Source organism: Enhydra lutris, unplaced genomic scaffold (assembly GCF_002288905.1).
Source record: "Enhydra lutris kenyoni isolate GAN:26980312 unplaced genomic scaffold, ASM228890v2 scaffoldscaffold10, whole genome shotgun sequence".
NCBI lineage: Eukaryota > Metazoa > Chordata > Mammalia > Carnivora > Mustelidae > Enhydra > Enhydra lutris.
In genome coordinates this window covers 3,534,699-3,551,893 of record NW_019154094.1, presented here as the reverse complement: position 1 = coordinate 3,551,893, position 17,195 = coordinate 3,534,699, and the positions used below count along the sequence as shown (strand labels likewise).

General features: G+C 55.8%; 2 protein-coding genes across 2 annotated transcripts; both read left to right on the top strand.

The window, feature by feature from the left end:
* The first annotated feature begins 454 nt into the window (after positions 1-454).
* LOC111144230 (transmembrane 6 superfamily member 2) lies at positions 455-6,507 on the top strand. The gene is made up of 10 exons (XM_022498442.1): positions 455-569; positions 2,195-2,298; positions 2,724-2,821; positions 2,889-2,992; positions 3,407-3,489; positions 3,884-4,008; positions 4,206-4,307; positions 4,618-4,710; positions 5,427-5,546; positions 6,274-6,507. The coding sequence occupies exons 1-10, from the start codon at positions 475-477 to the stop codon at positions 6,478-6,480; spliced, it is 1,131 nt and encodes a 376-aa protein (XP_022354150.1). The 5' UTR covers positions 455-474; the 3' UTR covers positions 6,481-6,507.
* A 1,552-nt stretch (positions 6,508-8,059) lies between these two features.
* LOC111144292 (hyaluronan and proteoglycan link protein 4) lies at positions 8,060-12,498 on the top strand. The gene is made up of 5 exons (XM_022498533.1): positions 8,060-8,118; positions 9,025-9,142; positions 9,439-9,801; positions 11,362-11,697; positions 12,107-12,498. The coding sequence occupies exons 1-5, from the start codon at positions 8,116-8,118 to the stop codon at positions 12,496-12,498; spliced, it is 1,212 nt and encodes a 403-aa protein (XP_022354241.1). The 5' UTR covers positions 8,060-8,115.
* The last annotated feature ends 4,697 nt before the right edge of the window (positions 12,499-17,195 follow it).

The following is a 17,195-nucleotide window of genomic DNA, read 5'->3' as shown; positions in this document are numbered from 1 at the left end:
CAGGTGGCTTAGCACGGAGAAAGCAGAAGTACAGAAGGAGGCCTGGAGAACAAATTCCCCTAGCTTGAAATATCTGGCCCAGGGCCTCCAGGTTGCAGTCCCGCGCCTCAAGAGCGGAAGCGTCGGGCAACACGGAGTTTTAGATTTTAATAGTGAAGCCGAGGCTGGGCCGCAGGGAAGGCCACTGAAACCGCGCTGAGTCCGGTGACGGTGACGCGGGGAGGGGAGGGCTGGGGAAAGGGACCGCTTCCAGGGGGGACGGGCCTCGGAGGCTTCCCGGGAGCGCAGGGCACAGTCACGGCTAGGCTAGGCGGCGGGACCAAGGCGCAGCTGGGGGCGACCTTTGCGCAGGGCGGGGTGGGGCGGGGCCGGACTGGGGCCCTGGCAACCCCCGAACCCAGACGCGCGGCCGCAGAAGATTCGAGCGCCCTGGAGGCCGCGCGGCGACCGAGCCGGGGTCCGGCTGCCGCCACTATGGACATCCTGCCGCTGGCCGGCAAGACCGCGGCTCTGTCGCTCGGCGCCCTCCCCTTGTCCTACGCGATTAACCACGTCTCGGCGCTCTCGCAGTGCGTGAGGGGAGGGGCCAGGCCAGCCCCGGGGAGGGGGGCCGGGCTGTGGGGCCGGATTGGCAGTGGCTGGGAGGGACCTTGCGCGGGCGGCAAGCCTGGATCCCCGGAGCCCGGAGCCCCTGCGCAGCTCCCGCTGGGAGGAAGGGACCTAGGCCGAAACAACCCCAGCCCCATGCAACCTGAAGTTCCCTCTCTGCCGGCCAGGGGGCTGTGTGGTGGGGGTGGGGTCGCTCCGGGGACGTTTAGGATTTGAGGAGAAAGGTTGAGAAGGAGAGCCCCCCCCCCCCCCCACACAGGACAGAGTTTTGGAGGGTTTCTGGAGTTTCCCAGGGATGTGCCCAGCTCCAAAGTTACCAAAGGTCAAAGTATCGTCCCAGATAAGGGCCTGATGACCCAGCTCTTGACACAGGCACACTCGGACTCGCGTTCTGTTCTACCACCCCTAGCAGATAGCCCCTCCATTGCCTGTCTCAGGCCTGAGACTTTATTCTGCTAAGGTTTGGCCCACCCTGTCTTTAGTCTCAGTTTCGCCTACATGCTGTGACCTCCCTTGCTTCCTAACCCTAGACCCCAGTCCTGTGGATCCTGCCACTGGGTACTGGGCATCTATAGGCCCCTCATACTCCCAGACCTAGCTCCACTCAAGACATGGGGTAGAGAGAGTCTTGACTGTGGGGTTGGCTCCTTGGGTACAAATTCTTGGCTCCATTCCCCCTGGATCCTGGGTGAGTCACGTTGCTTCTGGGAGCCTTTCTTCAACGTATAATGAACAGAATCCTCGACCTTGGCTCATAGGTAGAGTTAAGGATTATAAATTGTGTGCAAAGACTTATATGGTCTTATCTGATTACTATAATTGTCATTGTTGGTCAGATGGGACCAGGATGGGAATCTTAGGTGTCAGAGGGGTCCATGAGAAGGTAGGAGCCTGGAGAACGTGTAGGGGAGTGTGGGACCCTGGATGGCTTTCCCACCCACCTACTCTGCCCACCTGTTTTTGGAGGCTTCCAACCTGACTTCTATTTCTTATCTATGCAACTGGTTGACCTGTCTTATCTGGTTGATGGGACAGATCAGGGCAGGGGTAGGGTGTGGTTGACAGAAGCATTTGAACTTCAGCTGGGAGGAGTCAGGAGCTTCAGAAAGTGAAGTATATAGGGCTGAGCACTAGAGACCTTGCAGGCTTGGGAGGTGGGTCTGGCTACAGAGGGGCTTGGCAGTGTTGAATGACTGAGAGCAAATTGAGTTGAACACGGGATGGGTTGTATAGTCAGAAAGAGTTGACTGATGCCCTCTCTGTACTTGGCCCAAGTAGGGCAATGATTCTTTCTAAGGAGTCAGGGAGGGCTTCCTGGAGGAGAAGCCATGAAAGATAGGCCACAGAGTAAGAGTAGGAGTTTGCCAAGTGGAAGAGACTTCTAGAAGGAGGTCCCAGGAGAGAGAAACAGCTCAGGTAACAGCCCAGTGATGGAAAAGAGCAGTTGCAGGGAATGAGATTCCTGGATGGAAAGACACCTCAGTCTCGACATCTGGAGCATCCTGGAATCTGCTTTTACCCTCACCAGGGTGGGTGGGCCTCAGCATTGAGCCTGGCCTCTCTGACTTGTTTTCCCTCTCCACAGCCCCCTGGGGCTGGCATTGATGAGTGCCCTGATCCTGGGCCTGCTTTTTGTGGCTATCTACAGTTTGTCCCCCGGCGAGATCTACTATGACCCACTCTATGCTGGTGAGTCAGTCAGAGAGAACTGTGTGAGCAGGGGCCTCCTCAATCCCCTTGAAGGGCTCCCATCAGGCTGCAGAACCTCAAAGACACTGGAGAAACCACATTGGTTGGGGAACCTCAGAGGGCCTTCCCCTTCAGACTGGGGCTCCTGAGAGCAGGACTGTCTCTTCCCATCAGACTGGGAGCCCCTGAAAGACCATACTTCCTCATCACTTTGGGATTTCCTCAGGGTAGGGTCAGTGCCTTCTCAGCCTGAGGCCTCCCAAAGGCAGGACTGTGCCTCCTCAACAGGGCTGTGGGTCATGTGACCTGTGAAGAGGCAACTGGGAGCAATTGGGTGTGGTTCCTTGCCTCGACTCTGGGTCCCAGACTTAGCGGCCTCAGGCCCCGCCCACATCCGGGACAGGTTCTGCCCACTCTCCCCGCAGTGTTCACTGTCTTCTCCTTCACCTCGGTGGTGGATCTCCTCATTGCTCTCCAGGAAGATGGCTACGCGGGGAGCTTCATGGAATTCTTTACTAAGGAGGTACGTAGGGGTCGCCCGGGTTGCCTCCTGCCCTGCGGCCCAGCTGAGCCCTGATCTGCCCTGGCAGGGAGAGCCTTATTTGCGCACCGCACACGGAGTCTTCATCTGCTACTGGGACGGCACGGTTCACTACCTCCTCTACTTGGCCATGGCTGGTGCCATCCGCAGAAGGTGCATGGGGCAGGGTTAGAGTTTGGCGGGGAGGGGGTGTGTGGCACCTGGACCCTGGAGATCAAGTCCTCAGGTGGGGTCCCAAGTTTGGGTGCAGTCAGCAGTGTCTGTAGGGCAAATCATGAGTCCTCTCTAGGGCTCCAGCCAGGAGTAACCCGGAGAAGGTTCCAGAATGCCAAGGTGTAAGTGGTAGTCAGCTCTCTTCTCTTGTACGCTCCTGTGCCTAAGCAACCATTTGTGTCCTTAGACAGACAATCTGTTCAGTCCCTCATTCACCTCCCTGTTGTCCCTTCTGTCCTGGACAAAAATGGGAGATACCCAGAGCTGGGGAGCCAAGGTTGGATCCTGGGCCCTGGCTAGGGCTCTGAGACAGGAACAGGCATCTGTTGGTCACCCCTCCATACTCCACCGCAGGAAGAGATACAGGAACCTTGGACTGTACTGGCTGGGATCTTTCGTCATGAGCGTCTTGGTGTTCCTCCCAGGAAACATCCTTGGTAAGGACTTGGCTTTGAAGGATCCCGCCTCCTCAGGCTGGGTTACTGTCCTGCGCCTAGAAGGTTCATAGGTAGGTCTTGGGAAGTAGAGGGGAGAGGCAGCCCAGTATGTGGGGATGGCTGAGCTAGAGAGATACACAAGATGTATTCAGGAGAAGAAAAGAACAGCTGAGAGAAAGAAGCCATATCCAGAAAATAAATTGAGTCAGGCCAGGCTGAGGGGTCTGGACACCATCTGATGAGCACTGGGGAGCCAGAGGTGTTGGAGCTTGAAAAAGGACTGCATTTATGAATTACTGCTTCCAACCAGGGATTCTGGTGTGACTCACCTATGGGTCTGGCCAGGCCTGGGGGATCCTCCCTGAGTGACACCCCTTTTTTCCTACCATGACAGGTAAATATAGCTCAGAGATCAGACCTGCCTTCTTCCTTGCCATTCCCTACGTGCTAGTCCCATGCTGGGCTGGCGTGAGGGTCTTCAACCAGGCCCAGGCACCAAACTGCTGTGCCCCCAATGTGGTAAGTACCTTGCCCCCGGACAGTTCGTTGTGCCAACATGCCTGAATGCTCCCCCTGACCCCCATTAGAATTGCTTCTGGTCAAAAACATTAACTCTTTGGAAGGATCTCCTTGGCCATTAGGAAAGAAGGGATGAGCCTTTATCAAGTGCCTGTTGGATACCAGACTTCTCACGCTGTCTCTCTCCCATGGGACAGGTACAGGAGGAACAAAGCAAGGGTATCCTGCGACGTCCAGTAGACTTGGCCCTTGTCATATACCTCACCCTCGCCGGGTTCTTCACCCTCTTTCGGGGCCTGGTGAGTCTGCAGTGGTCAGCCTACTTTTCTTCTGCCGCAGCTCCCTTTCCTGTCCCCACCAATCATCTTCCTTTAACCAAAGCGAAAAGGCCACTGCTCGCCTGTCTGATCATCCGGGAAGTTCTTCATCCAGTCTGATCCGTGTCTGTCCATGACAAAGCCCCATTCCCTATAACCTTCCTAGCCAAAGTGAAAGAACCAAGGCTAGGGGAGGCCAGAGCAAGGGGTAGGGGACCCACATGGGAGGGTGGAGAAGGCTTTTTGTGGGAAAAATTTTGAGGTGGGTTGTTGGTTTGTCTGTCTGCCCCAGGTGGTGCTTGACTGCCCCACAGATGCGTGCTTTGTCTACATCTATCAGTATGAGCCATACCTACGGGACCCTGTGGCCTATCCGAAGGTGCAGGTGAGAGGACAGATGGGAAGAGAGGACCATATGGTTCTGCAAGGGGTAGAGGCCTAGCAAGCCCTCTTGGAAGCAGGTACCAGAAACACAAAAGTCAATCTGTTGTCCTCCCAAAAATGTCTGTCTTCTAATGAAGGCAGATATGGTCTTCAAGTATGGCTGGATCTAGGTGCCGAGGATAACTCTGTCTCGGGGCTCTGTTTTCTTTGCATGGACTCCACTCCCAGGTAGTCACTTTGTGGGATTGCAGAGACAGCCTTGGGCAGCAGCAGGCCTCCAGCTGCCCTACTTAGCCACCCCAGAGGAATGTGAGCAATTATTTCTCCAGAGCTTAAGCACAAACCTCAGACAGGCTCTGATTGGCCCTTGGGCCATCATCACTGAATAACAGGTGCATCCTTTCGCTGATCATTATGGCCAGCGGGCCTGGAGTGGTCCAGTTGGCCTGGAGTGGTCCAGTTGGCCAGGCCTGGGTCATATGCCACTTCTGGAGTAACATGGGTGGGCTCAGTGTGTGTGTGTGCATGTGGCCAGGGGTGGGGGTGGGTCGAGGGAAATTGAGGAGCATTGTGCACAGGGTTGCGATGTTCAGAGAGCCCCCCGCCCCCGCAATCCTGGGCAGGGTCTGAGGCTGGCCGGATCCTCCCTGGGGGCCTCCGCCTCAGGGGGCTCAGGGAGGCAGCTACTGCTCATCCTATGGGTTGTGTCCCCCTCAGATGCTGGTGTACATGTTTTACGTGCTGCCCTTCTATGGCCTGGCTGCCTACGGCCTCATCTTCCCTGGCTGTTCTTGGCTGCCTGACTGGGCCTTGGTGTTTGCTGGAGCTGTTGGCCAGGTATGGCGGGATGTGGGGGCAGAGGGGTGGGGTCTGTAGGGAAGAAAGTTTCTGCCTCCCCATCAGTTTCCTTTCATGCTCTCCCTGGGCAGGGGGGTTGCTGAGCCTCTAAGGGGCCCCAGTCCCAGCTTCGTACCTTAGAATTCCCTGGTCTCGGGGAGAAAGGACCTAACACTAACACTCCCAACCCCGTGAGGTCAGAACTTGGGAGAGGCAAGACTAGGGGCTGAGAGCAATTGCAGAAGGGGAAGATTGCCTAGAAGAGTGAGCCTAGGAGCTGGGTTTTGATGTATGGGTATGAGTTCTCTAGGCAAGGAAGAGCATTGCAGGAATGGGAACAGCATAAAGACACAGAAGGGAATGGTGGTTTAGCACAGCCACAACGCCGAGAGAGAGTCAGAGGCACAAGAGGCTACCTAGGGTAGGGAAGAGCAGGAGGAGAAGCTGGACCCACATCAAGGAGATGGGAAACAGGGCGGGCCCCACAGAAAGAGTAAAGATAGTTCCAGTTAGACAGCTGGGAAGAGGCTCACGGACAGATAGACAAGGGCATAGGAAATGTGGCGACAGCGTTATTTAGAGGCAGACAGATGGACTAGAGAGGGGAGACAGGTCAGCAGCCAGTGATAGGGACAGGGACCCTCTGGGCTCCCTAGGGTGGGATATTAGGGATGCTGGGCCTTGTTCTTCCTGACCCCTGACCTATACCTCCTTGTGTGGCCACTAGGCACAGTTCTCGCACATGGGGGCCTCGATGCACGTGCGCACACCCTTCACCTACCGCGTGCCTGATGACGCCTGGGCCTGCTTCTTCGGGAGCAACCTGCTGTATGCGCTGGGTCCCCAGCTGCTGGCCTTCCGCTGCCTGTGGCGGCCTGCCTTCTTCCTGCACCCGCCCCCTGGTCCCCTGGCCCACCACAAGAAGGAGGACTGAGAGAGCTGGGGACTCCCTACGACTGTTTTCATGCCCAAAGAGCCCTGCCCCGGGAAGGGTGGGCTGGGTCTCTTAGAGTCAGGAAGTATATCTCCAGGTGTCTTTGGTCCTGGCTATGGTGGTATAAGCCCAGCGCATGGGGTGGGACACCCCGGGACCCTCAGCTGTCACGGTATTCCAATCCCACACAGACTGCTCTACTCCAGAGTTTACCTGTCATACTCACATGGATCCTTTTAGTAAAAAAAAAACAAAAAAACAAAAAACCACAAAACTTTTAAAGCCCCAGTATTGCTGCTGCTTGAGTGTTTCAGGATTCATAGGTGAGGGATTGCTTCTCTGGGGGCCTACCATCACTGCCAGCATGACCATCAGAGCTGGAGGTACTGGCTAGCAGAAGTCTGCCTCTGGTTGGTGTGTATAGCTCCATCTTCCAGATGGGAAAAACAGAGGCTCAGAGAGGTCCAAAGACCTGTCTGAGGTCACGATCAGGAGAAAAACATCCCAAATCCAAGCTCTGACAATAAATTATAATAAATGATGGCGTGGCCCAGTTATTAAGCACCTACCATATACCATCACCAAGGGCCAAACTCAAGTGCTACATGCTGGATCTCACCCTATATTCCAGATGGGGAGACTGAGCCTGTAGGCAGTCAAGGTCCTGGTTGGAGGTCATGGCTCCTAGATGCATCTGAGCTCAAGGACCCGGTGCCAGTCTAGCCTATCCAACCATGGGCCCTATAACCCTGCCTCTATTGTATGGTTGGCTCATATTTTGGGGAAACCGAGGCTGAGGAAGCTGCCAAGGGGTTGGGAGAAAGGCACATTTTTTTCCTGATTGGATTTTTGAACTTGAGTGAAGGGCCAGGTTTGGGCATAACTCAGCCGCAGAGTGGCCGCAGAGTGGGTCAGGGGCTTGATCAGTCTCCCCTGCTCCCGCTCCTACTGACATTTATTAGGCCCCTATCGTATGTCTAACCATTGGATCTTCACCAAGGAACCAGCACTCCATTTCCCAGAGGTAGAAACTGAGGCTCAGAGAGACCAAGCCTCTCTTCTAAGGTCCTGCAGCAGGTGAAAGGCACAGTCAGATTTGGACTTGTTGCTGCAGGTTCCCTCTGCAGAGTGTGTGACAATTGTGGGGCCCCACCCCACAGAGTGAGCACCTTTGGGTATCAGAGCCCAGGACACGGCGATGGCCATCAAGTGACAAATGGGAAAACTGTGACGTGCAAGCCAAGCCCCTTTCCCAGGTTACTCAGACCTCTGGCTCACCGTGGGCATCCTAGATGGAAGACCGTCAGGGCCCCCCTCCTCCATCTTAAAGAGAGTTAAACTGACGCCCCGAGGTTCCTCTGGCCGCCCAAGATCAGCCAGCAGAATCAGCGACGTGGTCCTGCATTCACTGTCCAGTGCGGTCCGTCCTCCGCCCGCGCCTGGGTTTCTTCGCCGAGCGCGCGTCGCCGCGTCGCCTTTAAAGCTCCTCCCCGTACCCCCATCCGCCTCCCTCCTCCCCTTGCAGGCAGACTCCGGGATTGCGCCGCCCGAAGGAACTGGCCCAGTCCTTCCTGCGTGTGCGGGGAGCGCAGTCCCGGCGCGTAGGGGCCGCTCGGCGGGGGCCGCACCGGCAAGATGGTGAGTGGGGCGCGGGCGCGGGTCCGTGTAGGTCCCTCTCTGGGATTCTGTCTCGCTCCGTGTCTTAATCTACGTCCCTCCGGGTTCCTCTTCTCAGTCTCTCTCCGCTCTGTCTCTCCCATCCCTTCCTTCTCTCACCCTCTTGTATCTGTTTCTCGAACTCTGCCTCTCATTTTATATCCCTCTCTGCCTCTCCCTACTTTTCTCTCCCTCTTTTTGTCTTCCTGGTCCCTTTTCTTTTCCTCTGAGTCTCCGTCTCTCCCTACCTCCAAGCCCCCTCTTCTTCCTTTTTTCCCTCTTGCTCTCTCCCTTTCAGTCTGTCTCTCCATCTTTCCATACCCTTCTCTGAGTCTCTACCTCTCCACCCCCATCTCTCCCTGGTTTTCTGTCTCTTTCCCTTTCCTCGCCCTCTCCCCGTGTCTCTACATCTCTGTGGCCCTAACCCTCGCGTCCCACCGCCTCCCCACGCCGCCCGCACACCCCGGCCGGCCGGTTTGCTGCAGTCTCCTGGCGCACGGATAACCTTGCCGCGGCCGCGGCTCCAGCTCCTCCCCCCTCCCTCCGGATCCCGGCCAGGGACGGCCTGAGAAGGGGGCGGAGCTCCGAGCGGCCGGTGTTGGGGTTACGGGATCTGGCGGGTTGCTGGCGCTGGACTGAGCGCAGGTGAGCCCAGGGGCGTGGGCTTTGCGTAGGAGCTGGAGTGTGAAGTCCGGGGAGAGTGCGGGGGACAAGGGGTGAGGGCTGGGAGGGTCTGCTAGCCTTCTCCTTGAGAGAGTCCCCTGGGACCCTGGCTTGGGTGGGGACCTGGGCATGCGAGAAGTCCTGGCCGTGAGGAAGAAAGGTCAGGGGGCTATTCCTACGACAGGCAAAGTCCAGGAGGCTGGACTGAGTACCCTGTGCCCCCAGGTGTGTGCTCGGGCGGCCCTCGGTCGCGGCGCGCTCTGGGCAGCGGCCTGGGGAGTCCTGCTGCTCACGGCCCCCGCAGGGGCGCAGCGCGGACGCAAGAAGGTCGTGCACGTGCTGGGTGAGTCTGGATAGCGGAAGCCGGTCTTGCCCCGCAGGAGCAGTGGCCGAATGTGATTGCCTGGATGCAGGGAGGATATAGGGGGTAGGGCATGGAGCCTTCCTAGCGGTCACAGTACCCCACCCTCGCCCCTCCCCCTCTGAGTCGCAGTTCCCTTTCCTGATCTCCTTTAACCTTACGATCCCCTGACCTGCGCCCAAGCCTTCTTCGCACAACACTTTCATGGAATCCCCTTCCCCCGGTTCCTCACCCCGCCCCCTGGGACCTCTTCTGAACCCTGCTTGGCCCTCCCGCAGAGGGTGAGTCTGGCTCGGTGGTGGTGCAGACGGCGCCTGGGCAGGTGGTCAGTCACAGGGGTGGCACCATCGTCCTGCCCTGCCGCTACCACTATGAGGCAGCTGCCCACGACCACGACGGCGTCCGTCTCAAGTGGACCAAGGTGGTGGACCCACTGGCCTTTGCTGACGTCTTCGTGGCCCTGGGCCCCCAGCACCGAGCATTTGGCAGCTACCGTGGGCGTGCCGAGCTGCAGGGCGACGGACCTGGGGATGCCTCCCTGGTTCTCCGAAACGTTACGCTGCAGGATTATGGGCGCTATGAATGCGAGGTCACCAATGAGCTGGAGGATGACACTGGCATGGTCAAGCTAGACCTGGAAGGTAACCAGCTTGTGGACGGAATAAAGCATGTTTTTAAGAGAGAAGAGGGGGAAATATTGCAAAGGACAGAAACCAAATCAAGTTGGCCTGAAAGAATTTGAGGCTTGGTAGGGTAGGGTAATGGTTCTGATCTGAGGTGAATTTGCTCTCCAAGGACACTGGCTATGTCTAGAAATGGGTTGCTGATGGCATCTAGTGGGCAGAGGGCAGGGAGGCTGCAGTACATCCTACCATGCACAGAACAGCGCTCCACAGCAAAGAAGGAACCAGTCTAAAATGTCAATAGTAAGGACTTTGGGAAACCCTTGGGGCTGAGATCCAGGGACATCCACTCATACCATGTCAGGAATTCCTCCCTCAGTTCTCTTTCCCTAAGTGGGCTTTCTTCAGGCAGGTTTCCCCTGATGGATCCAAAAAGTAGTGCCAGGCTTCCATCCTCCAACTTAGCAATAAATTTCCTCGCAGTGCTAACTGGAGTCCCAGAGTTGTCCCTCATTGGCCCAGGTTGAGTCATGTGCCCATCCATAAACCAATTACTGTGACTGGGAGATGGGATGCTCTGATTGGCTGACTATGGACCTGGGAGGTGGGGTTTCTACCTGAAAAATTCTCTCCCACTTGTTTTTTGCCTTCCTCAGTCCATATGAGAAGATTCTAGAAGATATTTCAGAGCCCTCACCTGCTGTACCTCCCAACAATAGCAAATAACAGCAATAATAGCAGCAGGTTTCCTTATTGTTCAAAGTAAACGAATCTGTTTAATTTTCCCAAAAACTTTGAGGGAGATGCTATTACCAGCAGATGAGCAACAGGCTCAGAGAGGTTAGACCTTGCTTGAGGTACATGTGAGCGACGTAGTTAGGACTCAAGCTTCGGTCTTCAGGCTCCAGGTGTTCACTTGGCCCGTTTGCTCCTCCCTCTGTCTCCTGAAAGATCCATCTGCCCCTCCAAGGTCTGCCACTCAAGCACACACACACACAATGCTGTTGAAGTGAGTTGACTGCGGGTCCAATGAGGGCAAGTTATAAGAACTGAAGGTGGAAGAGAAACCAGTGGGAACTGCCCTGGACAATGCTGGGGATCAAAGAGGTCTTTGCCCAAGGTCATACTTTCAGGGGCTCCCTGTGGAGGAGTCAGCACTGGACACATACATTCCCAGCTCCATCAGCTCAGGGCTTGACCAGCGTGAAGCTCCCAGTGCTGGGGGAATGTCAGAAGCAGTGAAGACTGAAGGGAGAAGGGTTGTGGGGGCTGGGTTTTGAAGGATGAATAGGAGTTCAGCAGATAGAATAAATGGAAAGTACATAAACAGATCTCCCGTGGTGGAAAGGGAATGGATAAGATTAAGTATCTTAAGAGGGAAGGTCAAATGAATCCCAGACTTAAGGCAAAGGGAATCACAAGGGGTTGTGAGGTTGCGAATAGCGTGGTCAGGTCTACGGCCAGAGTGAGGGATGGAGTGGAAAGCCTAGGTTGAAGAGTCACGCAGCACCCCAAATGTTAGGTGGGTAGGGGTGGGCTGAGATTCCCCAGCTGAACCCCCTACGTACGTCCTCCTAGGAGTTGTCTTCCCTTACCACCCCCGTGGAGGCCGCTACAAGATGACCTTCACGGAAGCGCAGCGCGCCTGCGCTGAGCAGGACGGCATCCTGGCGTCGGCAGAGCAGCTGCACGCGGCCTGGCGCGACGGCCTGGACTGGTGCAACGCAGGCTGGCTGCGCGACGGGTCCGTGCAGTACCCGGTGAGCCAGCCCCGGGAGCCCTGCGGCGGCCTGGGCGGAGCCGGGAGCGCCGGGACCCGCGGCGACACCGCCTCCGGGGGGGTGCGCAACTACGGCTACCGCCACAATGCCGAAGAACGCTACGACGCCTTCTGCTTCACGTCCAACCTCCCGGGTGTGTAGGCCCCGCCCCTAGGAAGGAGACCCCGCCCTCCACAGGCTCGGGGTCTGCCCCGCCGGTGAGGCCCCGCCCCCATAGAACCCTCTCCCCAGTCCCCCTCCCTCTCAGTCTCTTTCCCACCTTCTCAGTTTCCTCCTCTTAGCCCGTCTATCTACTCTGGTCCTCGGAGGTCCAGACCAGGATATCCCACCCCCGGACTGCCATGGCGCAGCAATCACGCATCGCCTGGCACCAACACTACCCAGGACACGGCTGGGGTCCAGGGCTGCAGGAGAAAGGGTGTTCCTCAATCCTGTGGCTGGGGTCCTGGGTGGCAGGCACGTGGGGGGTGGGAAGCGTTCTGAACCCGGAGGAGGCCAGATCTCGGGAGTGGCCTTAACCACTCTCCCCCACTCCACTGCAGGACGTGTGTTCTTCCTGAAGCCGCTGCGGCCTGTGCCCTTCTCGGGAGCAGCGCGTGCGTGCGCGGCGCGCGGCGCGGCCGTGGCCAAGGTGGGACAGCTGTTCGCTGCGTGGAAGCTGCAGCTGCTGGACCGCTGCACCGCGGGCTGGCTGGCCGACGGGAGCGCGCGCTACCCCATCGTGAATCCGCGCGCGCGCTGCGGCGGCCGCCGGCCGGGCGTTCGCAGCCTGGGCTTCCCCGACGCCACGCGCCGGCTCTTTGGCGTCTACTGCTACCGTGCACCCGGCGCGCCGGACCCCGCACCCGGCGGCTGGGGCTGGGGCTGGGCCGGAGGCGGCGGCTGGGCCGGAGGCGCGCGCGACCCGGCCGCTTGGACCCCGCTGCGCGTCTAGGCCCTGGGCGCAGTTGGTTTGGGTGCTTGGCGGCTGGCCGAGCGCTCTGCGGTCTCTTGGAAACAGACCACGTGACTGGAGACTGGCCACGCCTCCTGCGGTACCCTGCAGGCTGACCAGGTCTTCTGGGGTCTTTGACCCCTGGCTGCCCTTCCTGGGGTCCTCATAGACTGCCAGTTCCGGGAGACTGATCAAGCCCCCACCTCTCCTGGACAGTGGATCTCCCTCCTCCCTCGACTTCCCCAGGAGATGGGCTATGTCCCCTGAAGACCCCTGGAGGCCAAGAAACCTTGAGGTCTCCTGAAGATTGGCCACGCCTCCCGAGGTTACTTGAAAACAGAACTACCCCCCCTTCGCGGTCTCCTGGAGGCTGGACCCCCAGGATTATCTGGAGAGTGGCCTCAGGCCCTCCGCATCTCCCTGGAGACTGAAGACTGTTCCCTTATGGTCATCTGGACCCTGAACCCTCCTCCCCCTCACACGTAGAGAAACCTCGGAGTTCACCAGGTGATCACGCCCAGTGGTCACATGGAAACTGGGCTTCTGTCCTCTACCCTGTGGTGACCTGGAAATTGGGTATTCCCATTCTGCTGCCTTCCCCTGTGAATCCCTTGAAGTTTGCCGATTAACAGGCCATGTTCCCAGGTCACCCTGAACACCCCCACCCTTCCAGTTTCAGGGGAGACAAGCCTTGTCTGTCACCACTAAAACAGAATGATATGCCCCAGCTGGCTCGCATGACTGGTGGCCGTGCCCCAGCCCTCAGGTATCTCTTTGGAGGGAGAAAACCCACTCCCATCTGATGGACGGCCTCTTTCCCAACTGTCAACAAAGAGACCATCCCCTGGGCCCAGGGATCCATAGGATCCATGTCACTGACTATGGAGACGAGCTGTCCCACTTCCCATTGTTACCAAGGCGACCAGTCCAACTTCTACCTGTAACCTAGTCATACAGCCCTTCCCTCATCAGTCACACCCATGGAGCTAGAGCCTGCCTCCTCCAGCTGTAACCATGGATACCACACGTTTCCCATCTCACCTCCGGGATTCCAGAGAGCTACAACTCTACTTCTGAATGTCCCCATTCTTACCAACAGCCCTGAAGACCATTTCCTCCCCCAACTGTCCCGAGAGTGACCCAACATTCAGTTCTCCAGCTCTCACCATGGGAACAGGCTGCCCCAGTGCACCCCAGCTCCTTGCCACTCTCCAAACTCTGCCTCCAAGCTGCTGAAACCCCATAGCTGTTCCCATGGAGACCAAACTCTGGTGTCTGAGGTCACAAAACACCTTTCCCTCTAGGCTTTCCCAGGTCAGCAGGGCCCCGCCCCACCAAACTATCGCCATAGAGACTGTCAGCGTAATCCCCATGACAACCCACTCCAGCTCTCAGGAACTTCTTACTGAGGGCCGGAACTGCACCCCTTAGGGCTTCATGTCTGCCCTTAACCAGATAGGCCCAGCCCCCCGGGCAGCATCCCTAGATATGGCTGGACTTCTGGAGCTGCTGGACACCCTCCGTTTGCACGCTAACTCTATCCCAGACAACAGTGCACGAGACACCCTTGCAACCCCCAGGTGTTGGCATTGCTGCCATACAGATGAGCCAAATGACTCTGGCAGGCCTGGCCCTTTATCCCGTGCAAGCACTGGGCTCCCCCCTTCCCTTCTGAGACCACAGCTCCATTCTCACAGAGCTCCTCTCTCCTCTAACTTCCCCCGGCCCCCACATTCCACTCCTTAGAGATCCAGGAGAGATGGAATGTTTTTAAGCTTCAAAATCCACAGTGAGCTCCAGGTTCTAAAGGGCAATTTGTGCTAAGAAGTTAGCCAGACACCCCTCCCACTCCCAGTGTTGAGAGCCAACTCAGGAGAGACGGTCCATGAACAAAGCCACCCCAGCCATGGCAGACCTCAGCTCCAAGGTCTTCCCTGGAGTAGCATGGAGGGCCTTCCTGGACCCCCTCCCCCACCACCTTATTGTCACATCCATCTTGAGGAAACCCATCTGTGAGTTTGGGAATCCGGTGGGCTCGGGTTCGAATCCTGCCTCTGTGACCAAGTGACAAGCCTGTTTTCCTCCTCTGTACCAGAGCTGTTCTGAGATCCCAGTGAGTGCAAAGCATACAGCAGGGGCTCAATTAAAAAAGTGTTTGTTTGTTTGTTTGTTTGTTTTTGGATGAATGAGAAAATGGGACAGCTGGTGGGTAATTGCTTCATAAATGCACTTTGGTGGACAAAATGTTTCCCAGCTGGGGGGTGTGTGTGGTGATGATTTGGTTGGGAGGCATCCCCCTCGTTCCTCAGGACCATCCTCACTCCCCAATGTCTCCCCCTCCGCCTTCCCTCATTCTGCCTTCACTCTCTTCCTTGCATCATCCCCTCCCCTCATGTGTCCAGCCCTTTTCAACCCTGGCCTGACTGGGTCGATGACACACCAAGTGGTCCCTCTCAATCCCCCAGGCACAAAGTGTGCAAAACTGGATGGAAAGTTCTTCACCAGGAAGGCAGAGAGATTGCAAATTTTTCCTGGTGCAGAGGTGGAGTGGGGGTGGGGGGGACCGTGGACGGAGAAACATTGTAAGTTTCTGGGATACAAGCAAAGGGAGAAGAGGAAAAAGTGTAAAAGTGATTAGGCTGTAGACGTGAGATAGTCGATGTTAACTTACCTCTCATCCTTCAATACCAGAAGTGACAACTTCCAGAGACTCAAACCGCTCATCTGAAGGCAACGCCCAGCCCCTGGGTTGGACGGCCTTGAGCTCCAGCTGGGCCTTCGCTTCCTTGATTAGGGGAATGGTAGGGGGCATATTTCCAGACATGAGGCATGGGATTTCTAGAATCCCGCCTTTTCCCCGCTGGCATCTTTTCTCCCTTCCGTGGTTCCAGTTTTCCAGTTTTTCCGTGAATATGTAACTTTTTAACCACCGCAGGTACAATGAGAGTCGGAGGGGCTGACACCACCCCCTTCTAGTGCTGGCCACACCTCCCTGGGAAAACCTGATTGGTTCAGGGAGGGAGAGGGAGGCAGGGGGACCGTGCCACTGAGTCCCTGGGATTTTGGTGAACCAGTTGGGCCACCGGAACCTTAGTTCTGCTGGAGTTGCTGCATTGTTGGAGTGGAGGTCTCCAGGGCCCACCTGAAGGAGAGCGAAGGGGTGGCAACCCGGATAGAAACATTCCTGAAGCCAGATATTCCGAAAAATCGCTCTTTCCCATCCTACACCTCCCAGTTCACTGTCCCGACACATCCAAAGTTTCTAACAAGCCTTTCAGAGATGTTTTGTGTTCATTCAAGCAAACATGCATATGTATTTTCCCCCATTTTTACACAAATGGCATTTACACAATTCACACTGTTGGAGAATATCTGTCTAGTTCCAAGCCATTTTTATCATCCCCAAAGGAAACACCGTACCCATTAAGCAAACTCACCCCCATTCTTTCCTTCCCTCTCCCCTCTGCCCTGGCAGTTGCTTATCTACTTTCTGTCTCTCTAGTTTTACCTATTCTTGATTCACATAAATAGAATCATATAGGGACACCTGGGTGGCTCACTCTTTAGGATTTTTTGGTTTTTGTTTGTTTTGTTTTGTTTTGTTTGACTCTTGATTCTCTGCTCTGATTGTATTTTCGGGTGGTGGTATGGAACCCTGCACTGGCTCCAAGCTGGGCGTCGAGCCTGCTTGAGATTCTCTCTTTCTCCCTCTGCCCCCCCCCCCCCCCCCCCTTGCTCTCCCCCTCAAAAAAAAAAAAAAAAAAAAAAATGGAATCTTATAATATGTGTCCTTTTGTGTCTGGCTTCTTTCACTCAGCATAATGTTTCTGAGGCTCATGTTGTGATGTGTATCAATACTTCATTCCTTTTTATGGCTGAATAATATTCTGCGTCACGTATATGCCCTGTTCTGTTTATTCATTCATCAGTTAATGGACATTTGGGTTTTTCCACCTTTTCGGTGATTGTGACTAATACTGCTATGAACATCCATGTGCCATGTATACTTTTCAAGTCACTCTCCTTTTACTTAGTATTTTATTTTGGAGATAGTTTCAATCACCATATCAAGATCCCCCACCCCCACATTCTTTTGAAGGTCGGCCGGAGCATTCATTGTTTGGATGCGCCATAATTTGGTAGCCCGTCTCCTAATGGCGGATGTTTAGATTTCCCTATTTTGCTATTACTAATAAGTACCCGCCTCACCTCACACAAATTCTAGCATAATCGGGGGATGACATTAGAAGTTGTTTAATCAAGGAGTGAAACTTGCCATTTTGACAGTGCTCTCCAGCTCTTCTTAGAGGCAGGGACAATTTAGACCCCACCAGTAATAGATGTACCTGCCTCTTTCCACACATCCTAATCAGCATCGTGTGTTAACACTTTTTACTTTAGCCAACTTGATAGGTTAAAAAAAAATCTCATTGTGGTTGTCACGTGCAATTCTCTTATTATGTGTGAGCCTGAGCAAACATCCCCCACGTTGACCTTAGGTGCAGGTGGGTGAGGAAGTCATAAATCATTCACAGTTTGGGTGTGTTGTCATTGTTGATCAATGCAATTCCCCTCTCTTGTTAGATTTGATTCTCTTTTTAAATATGCTCTTCTGGGGCATCTGGGTGGCTCAGTGGGTTGGGCCTCTGCCTTCAGCTCAGGTCATGATCCCAGGGTCCTGGGATCGAGCCCCGCAT

Bases quoted from the DNA above. Each gene is read 5' to 3' on its own strand.
- LOC111144230 (XM_022498442.1), top strand. From the start codon at position 475: ATGGACATCCTGCCGCTGGCCGGCAAGACCGCGGCTCTGTCGCTCGGC. The intron at 4,308-4,617 runs GTGAGTCTGCAG...TGTCTGCCCCAG, and splicing joins TCACCCTCTTTCGGGGCCTG to GTGGTGCTTGACTGCCCCAC. The intron at 4,711-5,426 runs GTGAGAGGACAG...TGTCCCCCTCAG, and splicing joins TGGCCTATCCGAAGGTGCAG to ATGCTGGTGTACATGTTTTA.
- LOC111144292 (XM_022498533.1), top strand. The intron at 9,802-11,361 runs GTAACCAGCTTG...ACGTCCTCCTAG, and splicing joins GGTCAAGCTAGACCTGGAAG to GAGTTGTCTTCCCTTACCAC. The intron at 11,698-12,106 runs GTGTGTAGGCCC...ACTCCACTGCAG, and splicing joins CTTCACGTCCAACCTCCCGG to GACGTGTGTTCTTCCTGAAG.